Source organism: Silurus meridionalis, chromosome 14 (genome assembly GCF_014805685.1).
Source record: "Silurus meridionalis isolate SWU-2019-XX chromosome 14, ASM1480568v1, whole genome shotgun sequence".
In the NCBI taxonomy this organism is placed as follows: Eukaryota; Metazoa; Chordata; class Actinopteri; order Siluriformes; family Siluridae; genus Silurus; species Silurus meridionalis.
The window spans coordinates 7,713,513-7,731,206 of record NC_060897.1 but is presented as its reverse complement, the minus strand read 5'-3'; the positions used below and the strand labels follow the sequence as shown (position 1 = coordinate 7,731,206).

The following is a 17,694-nucleotide window of genomic DNA, read 5'->3' as shown; positions in this document are numbered from 1 at the left end:
AATATACATATATAAGTAAATAGTTTAATAATCTATTCTGTAATATACATTACATTTATATTTTATTATTGACCGATAGATGGCGCTAGAGAATATGAAGGACGTGACACACACTTCCAAAACAATGTAGGGTGGGGGTCGGCAATACCGTGTGTGACCTCTAGGGGTGCAAAGATTACACAATCACACAGATTTTGTCTTGAAAATGGACCCCATGGGGTCTTCAGAGATAACCTCACTGGGCGTGTCTAGACACTGTTTGGGAGGTGCTTGGATGGCTTTGCCGTTGGTGACCTCAATTTAGGTCCCCATGGTGACATCGGTCCCCATGATTTAGTGTGCACACACACACACCTTATGATCAGTTACTGCATCTTGTGCCTTGACGTATGTGGGGGCAAATACAGAAATTGATGTCACCACCTCTTATTCTGACAAAGCAGCACACAGTACGGTCTGGAATCAGAAATCAGTTTATTTGTAACATCGCCGGGTAATGCTCTCCTTTATGAACTACTTATCAAATCACAATCATAAATCTTTAATACCTGACAGATTATAGATTACTGATAGATATTACATATCTGACAGACAGTGACTCGCTCGAACACGCTCCAGAACGCACAATTGAAGACATGATTAAATACATATCGACTTTTGAACAACACACATTAATTTAATCACATGACATGTGTCCAGAGTCCATGGTGGAGACCATGATGTACATTGCACTTCATACATATAAATAGTATAAATGAAGTGATTATTTTTGCTTATTGCTGCCAAAAAGTAATTTGTACTGCACTTCAAAACAAAACAAAAAAGCAGAGCAGTTTCAAGTTACCATGAAACTATATGTCTATAGTAATAGTAATATAGTAATATACAACACACATATAAACTTCTGCTGTTTCTACGATTCATGTACAAATATAAGACTACAACTGACAACAAGAACACTGGTTATTCTAAGCACACTAGAAAAAAGAACAAGAAAAAAAAACTTTTAATCAAGATTTTCTTAAGTGAAATAGAAACAGGTTTTTAGGTTGCACCATGTAGAAACAGGTTGTATTAATAAGCTTGGTTTATAGTACCAGTGCTACATATTGTATGATGTGTAATTACCCCAAACATTATGAGTTTTACTAAATACAAGACATATATTGACTGGTATAGACATGATAGATATCTTTGTCAGTTAATTCACTATGCAATGATCTCAAATAACATTTTTGGAAGGTATTAATTTACTGTTTAGAAGATAGGATTTGACAATATCTCTGCTATTAACATTGATGTTTCTGTATTAAAAAGTTATAGTAAAAAGGAGATTTGTATGGTGGAAGCACCGCATATATGATACAGTTTGATAAAAAGTGTAACATTGTTAATATGGTGAAGTTTTCTGTGTAAAGTTGGACTTGGAAGGAGTCTCCAGTGTTAAAGTAACAGTCAGTGTTAAATATTTTCCTGACAGGTAAAAAAGTTTACATAATTTCAAGAACATGTTGGAGGAACTGTATTTTATTTCTTTTGCATATTAACGTAATTAGCTAGTCTCTATTTAGCAAAAAAAGCTGATGAGAGACAGTACACAGCTGCAATAATGTAAGTGATAACAGGAACTTAAGTGTAAATATAAATGAATCTGAACTATGTGCCCTTGCGCCAAAATGTATGAGAGGAATTAAATAGTTTAGGAAATGATTTTGGTGGCAACTTAATTCTTAGTTAATATCATTCATTATTATTATTATTATTATTATTATTATTATTATTATTATTTTACCTATTTTTAAATAACATTTCAGAGTCCTGCTCAGAAACACCTTCTTTCTACAACCAGACTCATATTATAGAATTAAAGGTAAATATTCTGTACCTGAATTCTAAACGTGACCTGCCTTTCTTGTCTCCATCTTCTCAAGTGCATATGACTTCTGATAGGTGTTAATGGTCAAAGAATGGAATGGATTTTTACCAGAAAGAAGAATGCAGCTGAAATACATATCAATTTTAATATATACATATAAAGCGGCAAATCAGATTGTGTGCATTATACATGCAAAAAAAAGAATGCATGTAATTTCAACATACTCTATAATTTGTGTAAGCTTGTATATGCATATTTAGACAAAGAAAGTTATATCTATTGTCCTATAAAGTTCTTTGGATTGTCCCTTATACTACAAAATGCTTTTAAAATTGTTTGCCTTTAGGATCTACAAGCATCAAACCCAATTAAATCTTTTTATTTTTTTATTTTTTTAAATTCAACCATATAATAGCTATTTGCACTCTTTAGCTGAAGGCAAAATGGTTGGAACACACACACACACACACACACACACACACACACACACACACACACACACACACTACAATCTGAAATATGCGAAGGTTCATACAGAAAAGTTGCACATCATCTGTTCCCTTACCATGTATAAGAGTTTCATCCTCAGATTAAACCGCTATAGATAAATCAGTGAATGCTACATACCACTCCCTCAAACACTATAAAATATCCAGCATCTGTTTCATTATCTCAGTCCAATCTTCCACTTTCAACAAAGTTCTTCATTCTATATATGCCTATTAGAGCTTGTACAATACACCTTAGTCCCTGAGCCCCTTAGTACTCTTGGCTCTGGTAACCAGCAGATCCATCGTAGTTGGTATGCATACTGTCTGGTGCCTCCGTGTCTTCTATGTAACCCGTGTAATCCATGCCTTCAGAGCGTGCTGCTGTCTCCTCGTTCGGGTCCGTGTAGTTCTGCGAGAAGAGGCTGGAACTTGCTCCGAGCTTGTACCGCTGAAACGCCAGGAAAGCCTGACCAGCCTGAAAGGATGTGAGTGATCGAGCAGAGAAATGGTTGATGAATAATAGGTGAGTAAATAAATGGTAGGAAGAACATGGGGATGGTGTTGAAAGGAGAGAATGAATATGTGACCAATATTCATTGCATCAGGTTAAAAATAAAGGTTGGATGAAGGAGTAGAGTAGGAATGAGAAAGCGCGAGAGAAAGAGAGAAAAGTAAAAGAAAAAAGGTAGAAAGAGATATTAATTTGGTTAGTTTCAGGTTATCAGGGATATATATGTTTATTATCACATGAACTAGTCACAATGAAAAATGTGAATAACATTTTTAAAGTGTGCCTGATTAATGGCAACATTGGGAAGAACTTGAAGCACTCGAAGACAAGGAATACATTAAATATCTTTAATCAGAGAGCTTTTAAAGGAACAGTTTTATAATGACAGCTTTACTGAACCCAAATTCACTCAATCGTATTTGTGAATGAATATCTGGGAAAAACTTAAAATCTTTCGGTGGAATTGGTAGATTGGTAGCTAATAATGCATACTCGGTTTAAAAACAACCAAAAACAAACAAACGTTGAACACCTTTGGGCAGTTAATTTTATACAAATAAAAAATAATAATGAAATACAGCTTCAACAAATCAATCAGTTGATATAATCAAAATCTCTCAATTGCACAAATGCAACAAGATTATCTATATATAGTCTAAACTAAGATTAATCAAATATTTCAACAAGACAAAAATCAAGTTGTCCTACAAAGCTACAAAAGAATAATATAATTGTTGTTTTTTTTTTTAATTATTATTTATTCCACAATAATGTTTGCTCATAATTGAAAATTGAATAGGTTCAGATTGTCATGTTTTTATGCTCTAGTATAATTACTGACTCATTCACATTCACGGAAATGTTCTCCAAAAACCAATCCCTGAATATTATTCGTTTTTTTTTTAAAGGTTAAACTGTCACTGCAGGCACATCCTGTATAAACAGTACAAGTCTAGACAAAATATGTAAACATATCCCCCTTAAGTGTTCTCTGGTACACTTATATTATCTCCACAGGTGGCTGAAATATTTTTTTTTAAACAAACCCAATTCCAGGCTCCAGTGTAGGTTCCCCTACATTTCTTCGATTTAAGACATTAATACCCAGAAGATGTAAAGCATTTAAGGCACTTTCATTACCTGTCAGAAGAGCACAAACAAGCTTAAAATATATATTTTTTAATGTTTTATGGCATCTGTGGATGCATGCCTCCTTCGTCTCATTTATTCGGAATGTGAAAATTTATATATGAAGCTGCAATCAAAATGTACAAAAGCAAAAAGTGAAAAAAGGCACTGCCTGAACATACGAACCATATTTAAATAAATACTATACTATAAACTTTCTTTCGGCTTCTCCCGTTAGGGGACGCCACAGCGGATCCTCCGCATGATTGATTTGGCACGTTTTTACACTGGATGCCCTTCCTAACGCAACCCTCCCCCTTTATCCGGGCTTGGGACCGGCACCGAAAGTGGCTGGGGTTGGTTCCCTGAACGGGGATCGAACCCGGACCACAGCGGTGAGAGCGCCGCAACCTAACCACTAGACCACCTTATAATAATATAATATAATATAATATAATATAACATAACATAATATAATATTGAAATAAAGTATATGTGGCAGCAAAGCAATGTATAATCATGCAAATTCAGGTCGAGTTTGTGTGCAATTTTGGGTCTCCTAATTCTGGTTAAGGGAATGTTTTATGTTACTGCATCTACAGAAAACCTATACTATTGTGTTACTCCAACTTTAGGGTAAAAAATCACATATGGTGGAAAAGACAGGTGTCCCAATACTTTTGTCCAAATCATGGAAGATCAATATATCCCTCTTGTGACTGTAAATGTGAAAAAAAAAGAGAAAAACAGCAAAGAAAAGAGGAGGAGATGTAAAACTGAAATGGCTTCACAGTGGATGGATGGACACCAGCACCTGCTCCCTGTGCTTGCATAAGTTTGTTGTATGTTAGACAAATGGGGGAGGAGGCTGAGGGGTGAACAGTTTGTTGTACTCCTCTTCAAACGAAACTCTCTTCATGCGCTCCATGGCGAGGAATGTTAGCGCACCCTAGAGATGGACAAAAATTACCACCGGATTGAGGATTTATGATGACAGATAAAGACGGGGGCAAAGAAAATATGTACATTCAATCATAGCAAATTAACTGTACAGATTCTTCACTCCAATCTAGATGAAAATGTAGACAAAAACAGTGTCAGTGTTATTCTTTTTTTTCTTTTGAAATAAACCCTTTCATGCTAAAAGATTGTGGTTAAAAAGTTTGATTAAAAACCTTTGGCATCAAAAAAAGGGTCAGACAAAGAACACAAACATCGCATAAAAAGAAGAGCTTGTTAAGTGTTTCTTCTCCTCAGAACAGTGTTCAGGGATTGATCATATAATGAACAAGAAAAGAATATAAGATTGGTTTCATCATATCACCATATCATTGTTTTACTATAACAGCGTGCCCTGTCATGTTTTTATTTCTTAAATTTCACTGAAATGTTTAATTCGATTTAAAACAGAAAATAAAAAAAGAGTAATACTGAAGTCTACTGAAATTTAAATGTTAAGTCCAAGGGAGAAAAAAAATCCCTTTTTGCCTTAAGTATAGCTTGGAATTGGAGGCAGTATAAAGAGTAGCACTGACCCAGGTAAAGATGGAGAAGAAGGAAAAGGTGATGGCTGCCCTTCCTGCATCTGCACCCTCGTTTAAGGGGTTGTTATCAGGATTGGACACCTGCCACTGATTAGTCAGGAAACAGAAGCCCACAAACCACATGAAGGCCCAGACAGCTGTGGAACATGAGGGACAAATTGTTGGCTGAAATCCAAATGATCAGAACTAACATTACAGGATTAAATTTAGCATTATAGGAGGAAATTGGGTCTTTATTACCAACCCAGCCAAAAGTGGCAATTCCAAAATTGGCCAACAGATGGCAACATATCTCCCTCTACTGTGTGCTGCCTAAAATAACGCTTTCCCCTTTAAACACTAAAAGCAACAATTAAAAGTCAGGACTTTTTTTATTTATACATACATTTATACCGTCCATGCACTATTGAATATAAATAGTACATTACCGTTTATGCACCATGGAATATGAATATACATTTATTTAGGACCTTCTGGATTTAATAACCTATGAAACTCCAGCTATGCACTGATACTGCGCTTTATGAAAGGCTTTGGCAGGGCTAGAAGAACATATGGAAAGATCATCTATATATCGCTTACCTTACAGAAAGGAATATAGCTTAGTGTATTTACAAAGGAAATGCTTTTAAATATAGGCAATTATACAAAAAACTGCATTAGGAAAAAGCAGATAATGAGAAAAATATAATAGGGATTCTAAACAGAAATAGGTTTGAGCAGTATTAACAAATAACCCATAAAATGAGTATAAGTAGGTAAACAAATTCTAAAAACTAAGCAGGACCTTTCTAAATAGGAATTAAGTATTTTCAAGCACCACACAGAACAAATGTCAATTTTAATATTTTCATCCTGATTATTACACTAAAGTAAAAACTCAATGCAACTCAATGCCACCAGTTAGGATTTGTCACTTGAGAAAAGGAACTGAAAATAAGAAACATCTCACCCGAGATGCCAACGTCTGCCAGGACGGCTTTCTTACGGTCTTTGACGCTGCTGATTTGTGGGAAATAGGCATCCAAGGCCAAGAAGGCAAGACAGGTAAAAAAGGCCAGAGAGCCCATAGCCACACCGTAGTTACAGGCATTCTGGTTACGGTTAAAAATGCAGTACTCCTCCTCTTCATCAGGTCGGTTCACATAGCCCTCATTGGCAATACATCCGAAAATCACTATGGAGAAGATCTAGAAGGGGTTGGAGAAGAAAAAACAGAGAATGAGAGATCTAGTGTAGACATTATAAAGAAGGAGGGTATGGAGGAATTAAGCCAGTTTTTGTATGCTTGGATATTTTTGGTGAAATCAAGCGACTGGAATAAAAGAAAATCATCATCATGCAAGTCATTTTTAAACACAAACCACACAAAATATCTTTATCCAGTTCCTGTTTAAAATCCAGATGCACTAATTAGCTGGATAACTGCTTCCATTAGGTTGCTCTGCTGAAGTTGAAAATACACACAGATGAATAGAGGGAAAAAGAGAAAGAGAGAGAGAGAGAGAGAGAGATTGAATAAATCTGTTTAGCACCAGGGGCTCTGCCAACCATCTCTTGAGCCAGCAAACAAGAATTGGCAAATCTTTTCATCTTCATCGGTCCGAGTTCAAATTCTAACAGATAAGTATTTCTATAATCTGTTACTTAAAATAATAATTTTCAATATTTTCTTTTTTACTTTTAATCATAAAAGCATTCAATGAAAAAAAAAAAAATCCTGCAGTTATTTTCTTTTATTTACTACAATCATCTTTTTTAATTTACTAATGAATCATGTGTACATTTTATCCAAGCCAGGTCTCCAATAGCTCACTGCAACCTGGGGAGTCACAGAAAACATCTCTGGATCAACAATTACACATTTCATATCTGATCATGTAATATAGTTTGTAACTATAGTCTCTATTAAAGTGGCTTGTTCGTAAAGTAAAACGATCTGACAAATCATTTCCTCATAAACTATTATTAAGACTGTAAAAGCTTTTAAGATATTATAACTTATATTATAACCTTTTATGTCTTGGATCTAAAATTAATGAGCTGGATCACAAGGCTCCTGCGCCTCATGAGGACAAGAAAGCAGGCATTGTTCGAAGCAGCACGTGGGGTCCTGGTCTTGTGATTTTCAGCAGAAAAGCCTTTTCTATCAGGCTCCATATTTCAGCCTACACGTGTATAGGTATGTTTAGTATGTTTAGGGTTTCAGAAATACGGTGCATATCACAAGACTTTGTTACTCGGAGAGCAAACGTGCAGTCTATTTATGTCCAAACACATAACAATTGTCATACATTCCACAGAAAACACTGTAAATTGTGTTAAAAATGTCACACTGAAGTGGGAGGTCAGATCAGAATAGACTTCTGATCAGTGGGTCGTTCGTTCAAATGGCAGCAAAACCAAGTTGCCACTGTTGTGCAGCTGATCACTAAAAATGTTAGGCTGCTATGGATAACAGTGTCTGCACAAAACCGTAAAAGTACAAACATATGTAAAAGATTAATATATATGATAGTGTGCTGTTATAGGAATATAATCAATAATAGGGTGATGTGATGTAGCACACCATATATCGTATTTCAGTGTAGACACCTGCGGCTTATAGACAGGTGCGGCTTATTTATGTTCAAAATAAAAATCTTTGTAAAATTCGGTGCACTTAATAGTCCGGAAATTACGGTAACTAATTTGTTAACACAAACCCAAAGTTAATTCGTTTTCAACGACTACACTTCCTGGAGTGTTCTAGTTTCACGTATAACAATTTCAATGAATGCCTTTTTGATTAACCTGAAATTCAGTGGAAATGAAAAAATGTCATATTCTTTAAGAATTTCAGAAATTCCTGTTGAACCCTTACATTATAAAAGCTTCAATATACCTTAATTATACCAATCATTCTTTCTCCCACTGCATATTTTTTTCTCTCTTAAAATTAATAATTCCAATTCTAAAGAAACTTACCCTGGATACTGATTTAGACTCCGATATGTCTTTTGGTTTTTGTTTTTGCTCTGCCCGATTTTGGAACTGTTATTGGATCTGATTTTGTCTGCCCATTGATGTTCTGGTTGTCTGCGTTCTGACCCTGGACTGTTAATGATTTTTTTTCTTCCACTCCTATAAACCCTGTAGAAATTATCAAAGGTTTCCATAAAAGTTGAATTATACTTCAGTTGGATCCTACATCTAAGTTCTTCCAGTCGGTCCCTGACACCGCCATGTTGGCATCTATTATTATACTGTTAAAATTTTAAGTCCTGTTTTGACTTGATCTTCCATTTAATCTCCCTAACACTAGGCATGTTATCTACAGTATAGCCAACTGTTCTGAATGCTGATTTAAATGCAACAGATCCTATATGATGCATGTATATCCAAGACTACACTTAAAAGCAAGATGCAAGTGTCTCCTTATACATACTAAATATATACTTATCAGAGTGTTACTATCAGGGTACTTGACTTTATATTACTTAATACCGGATTGTAAAGGAAAATCAGTTTTCCCCATCTGCCTCTCACAGCTCTGGAGTGCTAAATTTTATTCCAAACATAAGTTACTGTTTTTTTTTAAAGAATACTTTATTGATTCCACAGGGAAAGTGTTATTTATTTGCCTATCCCAGTAAACCGGAAGCTGGGCTCAGACATTTTTACCACCTTTTCTCTACTCATGATCTTCCAGTGGTTCTATAGGTTTCCTCTGGGTTCTCTGGTTTCCTACCACCTCACAAAAACATGCTGGTGGCTGAATTAGCAACTATATCACTATATAACTATATCAATCTGAGAAGTGGTAAAAAGAACTAGAAGAACTGAACTTGTCCTGTTGTAAATGGTGATCTGGAGTTCACTAAAACCTAGTGGTCAAGTCAAGTCAAGAAGCTTTTATTGTCATTTGAACCATATATAGCTGATGCAGTACACAGTGAAATAAGAAAACGTTTCTCCAGAACCCTGGTGCAAAAAAGCATGTAAACAGTTATAATATACAGGTAGTCGTCGACTTACGACCACAATCGCTAGCCGCGGCATACGACAGCGCGTACCAGCTTCCGGCATCATTTCACAGTACTGTACATATAGCCTACTCTACTTACGACCAAATTGTGTTACAACCGCTCTGTCGGTCCCAATCGTGGTCATAAGTCGACGACTACCTGTAGTTATAATATAAAATGGGTGCTGAAGACATGCATGTGTATGAATTGAAATGAGTATTGTGTTTGTTTGAGTTTAGCATTCTAGCAGCTCAATAACACACATTTGAGTGTGTGTAAGTTCAGTTCAGTTGTTGAGGTGCCTGATGGCTTGAGAGGAAAAACTGTTACTCAGTCTGGAGGTTAAGACTTGAATGCTAAGGTACCTCTTTCCAGATGGTAGAAGGGTGAAGATTGTGTGTAAGGGGTATATGGGGTTTTCCACAATGTTGTGATCTTGTGATCCCTGAGAGTACAGTTCCAAAAAAAGGCAGTGATGCAGCTGCTCAAGATGCTCTTGATGGTCCCTCTGTAGAATGTTGTCAGGATGGGGGAGCGTTCTTCCTCAGCGTTCTCAGTAAGTAGAGATGCTACTGGGCTTTCTTGGTGATGGAACTCGTGTTGAGTGTCCAGGTGAAGTTCTCTGCCAGATGAACGCCAAGGAATCTACAGAGGATCCATCGATGTTCAGTGGAAAATGACCACTTTGTGCTCTCCTAAAGTCAACAACCATCTCTTTAGTTCTTTCAACGTTCAGAGACGGGTTGTTGGCTCTGTACCAGGCTGTTAGTTGTTGCACCTCCTCTCTGTATGCTGACATATCGTTCATGTCATGTCATCTGTGAACTTAATGATGTGATTCGAGCTGTGCATTGCTACACAGTTGTGAGTTAGTAGAGTTAACAGCAGTGGGCTCAGCACACAGCCCTGAGGGGCCCCCAGTGCTCAGTGTGGGGGAGCTGAAGATGCTGTTCCTGATTCAGATTGACTGAGTTGTAGCAGTCAGGAAATCCAGAAACAAGTTGCAGAGGGAGGGTGTTCAGGCACAGTAGGCTCAGCTTCTCAATCAGTTACTGAGGGATGATTGTGTTAAATGCTGAAGTCTATGAACAGCATTCGTCATTATTGTCCAGGCTGGTGAGGGCCAGATGGAGGGTCTTTGCAATGGCATTGTTTGTGAAACGTTTTTGACGATACACAAACTACATGGGGTCCAGTGAGGGTGGTAGCTGGGTCTTGATGTGCCTCATGATGAGCCTCTTGAATCACTTCATTACAATCGGTGTGAGTGCAAAGGGACGATAGTCATTGAGGCAAGAGTATGTAGACTTCTTCAGCAAGCACGATTTTTGCTGTCTTGAGGTACGTAGGCACTAAGGCGCTGTTCAGGGAGATGTTGAAGATCAGGTCAGATGAAGGTCAGGGAAGATATCTGCTAGCTGTTCTGCACATTTCTTAAACACTCTGCCAGGAATGTTGTCTGGACAAGCAGACTTCCATGGGTTAACTCTGCATTGAGTTTTCCTGACTTCAGCCATGGTTAGACAGAGCACCTGGTTGTTGGGAGGAGGGGTGGTCTTCCTTGCTGTCGCTTTGTTCTGAACCCTCAAACTGGGCGTAGAAGTCGTTCAGGGCATCTTGGGGGTAGGAATCACAGTCACAGACAGAAAAAGCTGGTCTGGTAGTTTGTAATCACCTGGATGCCCTGAAGTCCTGAAGAGTAGAGGGGTTGCTGCCCGCCAGGTTCTTACCTGCTTTCGAAATGGTCTTGAACATCTGTTGAGGGGTCTGTATGCTGAGATCAGCATAACAGAGATGTGGTCTGAGTATCTTAGATGGGGTTGGGGTTTCGCCCGATATGCTTCCGGGATGTTTGTGTAAACAACATCCAGCGTGTTTTTCCCTCTGGTTGGAAAGTCCACATTCTGATTAAATTTAGGGAGCACAATTCTGAGATTTGCATGACTGAAATCTCCAGTGACAATAAACAGTCCTTCAGGATGTGTGTTCTGCAGTTCACTTATGGTGGTCCAAAAGAGTACTCAGAGTGCCTCCTTAGCATTGGCACTAGGTGGAATGTACATTCCAAGTACAATAACAGTGGTGAATTCACAGGGTAAATAAAAAGATCTACATCTAACAACCATAAGCTCCAATAGGTGGAAACGAGGGCAGAGTTATTACACCATTCCGTGTTTATGTAAACATACAGTGCGCTGCCACAAGTCAGCGTGAAACGCAGCTAGCCCGTCTAGCTGATTGTCTCTTGGATCAAGTGGTCTTGGGTTTGCTGCATGCTAATTAACGTGATTGGCTAAACTTATGTTAGGTCCTGTGCAAAAGGGTTAATTATAGTGATCGTTATAAAACTGGACTTTCATAGCACTGGTGCACAGTAATCGGCTTACATTTGTGGCGTGAGTGCTTGAACTGAGAAAATTGCAAAAAGTGACATTCTCATGCCAATCTGCTTGACTAAAAAACTCCTTAAACAGGAGAAACTATTTATTTGTGGATGTTCTTGCATAATAACATGCCTTTCATCCAAACAACTCAATTTTTATCACTTATTCACTGCTACCACAACACAACAATAATAATAAAAAAAAAAACAGCAAAAGGTTAAACTTGTGACTTTTAAAAACCTACATGTAGAATTGCACAACCGAAAAAATAAAAGAGCCAAGAAAAGGTTAAATAGCCAACAGTATTTTTTATATATTCACTTGCAGCTAGTTCAGAGGTGGCTTTGACCTTAAATCTCCCCAGCGAGTATTTAACAAATACTGTATTTTTATTAATATGCTTAAAAACATCACAATTTTGACCAGCAAACTGAAATAATAGCTTAATTGTAAAAACAACAACTTTCAAAAGGGATCTCTTCACTTAATATTCCCTGCCCAAAGAGAAAAAGGTTTTGACCTTCAAATATTTATTTATTTACTTTACCTTGAATGGATCTGACAGCAGATGGTGTCAATGTGAACATGGAAAAAGTGCCATTCAACACAATGAACTCGCTAGGAATATTCCACAATTTTTCCAAATGAACACTCATATCCTCAGGGTACACTGTGAATTATGAATGAATATTATAATGTAATTCAATAACATTTTTATGCTAATAGGATCATGGGCAAAATGTCATGCTATGATCTACTTGGGTAAAAAAAAAGAGATAATAGATTTTATCACATGTTAATCAACAATTGTTCCTCTACCAGCATCTTTCATATATAAATATGCACAATACATAAATTCATGTAGCTCCAGAGCTTCAGTTGCTTTTAAATTATGCAAAAAAAAAAAACATTCTGTGAGCTGAGAGGTCTGCAGTCTGAAACACATTGTTAATAAAAAAAGATCAGTCAAGACTGACCAGACTGGTCTGAGCTAACAGTAAGTCAATAGTAATGTTAATAAGCACTCTTTACAGACTGAGCAGAAAATCATTTTAGGAAGCACAATACATCAATCCTTGAGGTAGGTGGGCTACCATAGAAGAAGATTGTGTTTGGGCAGGATCAAAAACGTTGAGCCTGGAATCACCAAAATTGGTTTGTTGAAAACTGGAAAAAATATTTATTTTTGTATTCTTTGGATGTCCAGTCCAGTTTGGGTGCATGCAGACAACAATGGTAATGAGTGAATATTTAAGTTACTATATCCTTCCTGGAAATTCAATACAATCTGGCCATTTTCTCTGATGCTTAGACACTTACTGCATGTTATGGTTCAGACACTTGCATATGTAATGCATGTATTTCAATTGCTATTTGTTTTTTTAACCCTTTTTAATTGGTTTTCACATGTAGAGCATGTTTTCCTGTGTTTCATTATTTCTTCTAATGTTTGATGTGAATATTACCTTAAGTACTCGAACAGTATCTGCACAGGTTTATGCATTGTGCGGTGGCTACAATCATTGACTGATTAGATGTCTGCACACCCCCCAACACACACAATAATCTATCAATATCATAAATTATCTTTTTAAATAGAGTAATAATGATTATATGATGATAATAATCAGGACATTTATACACTACACAGTAGTAACCTCTAAACCTGTAAAGCCACCTGCCTTCCCTTCCCCCAACCTTCTCTCTCTCTCTCTCTCTCTCTCTCTCTCTCTCTCTCATCCATCTGTAATCTCTCTTCCACCCTCTCACCATGTGTTCAAATACCAGATGCAACATTCAGCAGATCGTGCCTCTCCTGTTCTTTCTAACACACACATGCAAACACACACACACACATACCAGAAGCGGCAAGTGATGAGGCTTAATACAAAGCTGGTAGATCATGAACAACCTATGGCCATTAAAGGGAACATATGATGTTTCTACCAGAAAGTAACAAACAAATAGTATTTTTGTATGAATGATGAAGAAAGGTAAAAACTTACTAATATAGTAAAATAATAAATTACAAGATGCTGTGATGTTAAACATATTACTGCTACTACTCTATAATTGATTTTTTTTCTTTCCCCAAAACAGCAAATCACAAAATGTAATTAGAGTACGGTAATATACCAAAATTAGGTTTTTTTTTTTTAGATACTTCAGTAAAATATGCCATATCACACTAAAATAATTTTTTTTCTAAAATTAATACAAGCAGAATGCCATATCAGATTCCAATTAGTTAGGAACAGGAATCTGAAGCTACCCCAGGCACAAACTCAACCAAATTAGGCCGCTGAATATCCAATCCAGTGTTACTGTGCCTGCACATTAAATAAACATTTTTAATAGTCAGAAATGAATTTTGACATCACAGAGATAAAACACTATTATTTTCTGGAATTCATGTTAGGAATGAAACACTTGAGGACATGCAAGTGTTTTATTCTTCTTGTGTCACCACAAATAGACAACACTTTCTGTTTAAGAACATCAGGTGGGACTTTTTATCAGTTACATTACACTGGGGATCTTTTCTTACCCAGGACATGATGCGGAGGATAGGCTGTGGCTGCTGGATGAATAATACTGGATTGAAGGCTCCTCCAGCTTTTCCTGCCCCGTATGCCTGGTCCATCCTCCTGCAGTCTGGTGCCGATCTGCTTCTCCTAGATTATAATAGAGATTATACTAACAGCTAGAATCCACATCTGATTATACAGGTTATACTAACATCTCAGACTCTACAGATTATAATTCAGGGTATACTAGAGATCAGACTTTACAGTGTATAATTTAGGGTATACTAAGAGCTAAGACTACAGATTATAAAACAGGTTGTGATAACATCTCAGATTCTACAGATTATAATACAGGTTATACTAATTGCTCAGACACCACAGATTATAATATAGGTTATATTAACACCCCAGACTCTACAGATTATAATACAAGTTATACTAGTTGCTCAGACAACAGATGATATTACAGATTATACTCAGACTCTACAGATTTTAATACAGTTTATAACGAAGAGCTCAGATTCTACAGATTATAATTCGGGTTTTACTAAGAGTTCAGACTCTACAGATTTTAATACAGTTTATACGAAGAGTTCAGACTCTACAGATTATAATTCGGGGTTATACTAAGAGTTCAGACTCTACAGATTATAATTCAGGTTATATCAAGAGCTCAGACTCTACAGATTATAATACTGTTTATACTAAGAGCTCAGACACTACAGATTTCAGATTCTACAGATTATAATACAGGTTATACCAGTTGCTCAGACTCCACAGGTTATAATACAGGTTATATTAACAGCTCAGACTCTACAGATTATAATACAGGTTATATTAACAGCTCAGACTCTACAGATTATAATACAGGTTATATTAACAGCTCAGACTCTACAGATTATAATACAGGTTATACTAGTTGCTCAGACTCCACAGATTATAATACAGGTTATATTAACAGCTCAGACTCTACAGATTATAATACAGGTTATACTAGTTGCTCAGACTCTACAGATTATAATACAGGTTATATTAACAGCTCAGACTCTACAGATTATAATACAGGTTATATTAACAGCTCAGACTCTACAGATTATAATACAGGTTATACTAGTTGCTCAGACTCTACAGATTATAATACAGGTTATACTAACATCTCAGACTCTACAGATTATAATACAGGTTATACTAGTTGCTCAGACTCTACAGATTATAATACAGGTTATATTAACAGCTCAGACTCTACAGATTATAATACTGTTTATACTAAGAGCTCAGACTCTACAGATTATAATACAGGTTATATTAACAGCTCAGACTCTACAGATTATAATACAGGTTATACTAGTTGCTCAGACTCTACAGATTATAATACAGGTTATATTAACAGCTCAGACTCTACAGATTATAATACTGTTTATACTAAGAGCTCAGACTCTACAGATTATAATACAGGTTATATTAACAGCTCAGACTCTACAGATTATAATACAGGTTATACTAGTTGCTCAGACTCTACAGATTATAATACAGGTTATATTAACAGCTCAGACTCTACAGATTATAATACTGTTTATACTAAGAGCTCAGACTCTACAGATTATAATACAGGTTATATTAACAGCTCAGACTCTACAGATTATAATACAGGTTATACTAGTTGCTCAGACTCTACAGATTATAATACAGGTTATATTAACAGCTCAGACTCTACAGATTATAATACAGGTTATATTAACAGCTCAGACTCTACAGATTATAATACAGGTTATACTAGTTGCTCAGACTCCACAGATTATAATACAGGTTATATTAACAGCTCAGACTCTACAGATTATAATACAGGTTATACTAGTTGCTCAGACTCTACAGATTATAATACAGGTTATATTAACAGCTCAGACTCTACAGATTATAATACAGGTTATATTAACAGCTCAGACTCTACAGATTATAATACAGGTTATACTAGTTGCTCAGACTCTACAGATTATAATACAGGTTATACAAATTGCTCAGACACTACAGATTTCAGATTCTACAGATTATAATACAGGTTATATTAACAGCTCAGACTCTACAGATTATAATACTGTTTATACTAAGAGCTCAGACTCTACAGATTATAATACAGGTTATATTAACAGCTCAGACTCTACAGATTATAATACTGTTTATACTAGAGCTCAGACTCTACAGATTATAATACAGGTTATATTAACAGCTCAGACTCTACAGATTATAATACAGTTTATACTAGTTGCTCAGACTCTACAGATTATAATACAGGTTATATTAACAGCTCAGACTCTACAGATTATAATACTGTTTATACTAAGAGCTCAGACTCTACAGATTATAATACAGGTTATATTAACAGCTCAGACTCTACAGATTATAATACTGTTTATACTAAGAGCTCAGACTCTACAGATTATAATACAGGTTATATTAACAGCTCAGACTCTACAGATTATAATACAGGTTATACTAGTTGCTCAGACTCTACAGATTATAATACAGGTTATATCAACAGCTCAGACTCTACACATTTTACAGGTTATACAAATTGCTCAGACACTACAGATTATAATACAGTTTATACTAACACCTCAAACTCCACAGGTAAAAGATCCTCGTTTCCTCCTTCTATCAGCGCTTCTGCTTCTCCACACTTCCCTCCGTCTCTCTCCTCATGGGCGTGAAAGAGAGCAGCACGAGAGCGCGTCCGCGTGACTGCAAGCGCGTGCAAGTGTCCCCGAGCTCGCGCGTTTTCTCCTCACTCAAGTAATATTTCGGAAACTCATCAAACCCCTTCAGCAAAACGGCCAACTTTTTTTAACTATACAACGTTTGGTGCAAAACACGTCCAGCCAAAAGCATCCGCGGATGAGCAAACTCTGATCCGATTAAGCGCATTTGTGAGTGAAAATTGGCGCCATCTGTTGGCCTGATAAAAGCAAGCTATTTAGAGTTGCTAATACATATGGCAAATCAAAACTGATGAGGCAAAATTGGGTAGTTTAAGAAATAAGAAAAAAGTTACTTTGATAGCTGGATGTAATTTTTTCATTTACTGTGTAATAGTTGGGTAAATAAAAAAGATTTAGTTTTTACACATTATCTTTACTTACAGCATAACTGCATTTCATTGGCTCTGTACATGTACCCTGCACAACGACAAAGTTGAATCTAATCTAATCTAATCTAATTTTTTAATAGTTA

At 36.3% G+C, this 17,694-nt stretch overlaps 1 protein-coding gene across 2 annotated transcripts; it reads right to left on the bottom strand.

The window, feature by feature from the left end:
* Positions 1 to 455: 455 nt before the first annotated feature.
* On the bottom strand, positions 456 to 17,372 carry syngr1a (synaptogyrin 1a). 2 transcript variants are annotated; one of them, XM_046866753.1, is made up of 5 exons: positions 17,079 to 17,372; positions 14,490 to 14,616; positions 6,503 to 6,740; positions 5,542 to 5,687; positions 456 to 2,842 (listed from the first exon to the last, which is right to left on the bottom strand). In XM_046866753.1, the coding sequence occupies exons 2-5, from the start codon at positions 14,583 to 14,585 to the stop codon at positions 2,636 to 2,638; spliced, it is 687 nt and encodes a 228-aa protein (XP_046722709.1). In that variant the 5' UTR covers positions 14,586 to 14,616; positions 17,079 to 17,372; the 3' UTR covers positions 456 to 2,635. The 2 variants fall into 2 exon arrangements, with proteins under 2 accessions (XP_046722709.1, XP_046722710.1); XM_046866754.1 differs by lacking the exon at positions 456 to 2,842 and adding an exon at positions 4,417 to 4,955 and having other exon boundaries at positions 17,081 to 17,372.
* Between the last annotated feature and the right edge of the window lie 322 nt (positions 17,373 to 17,694).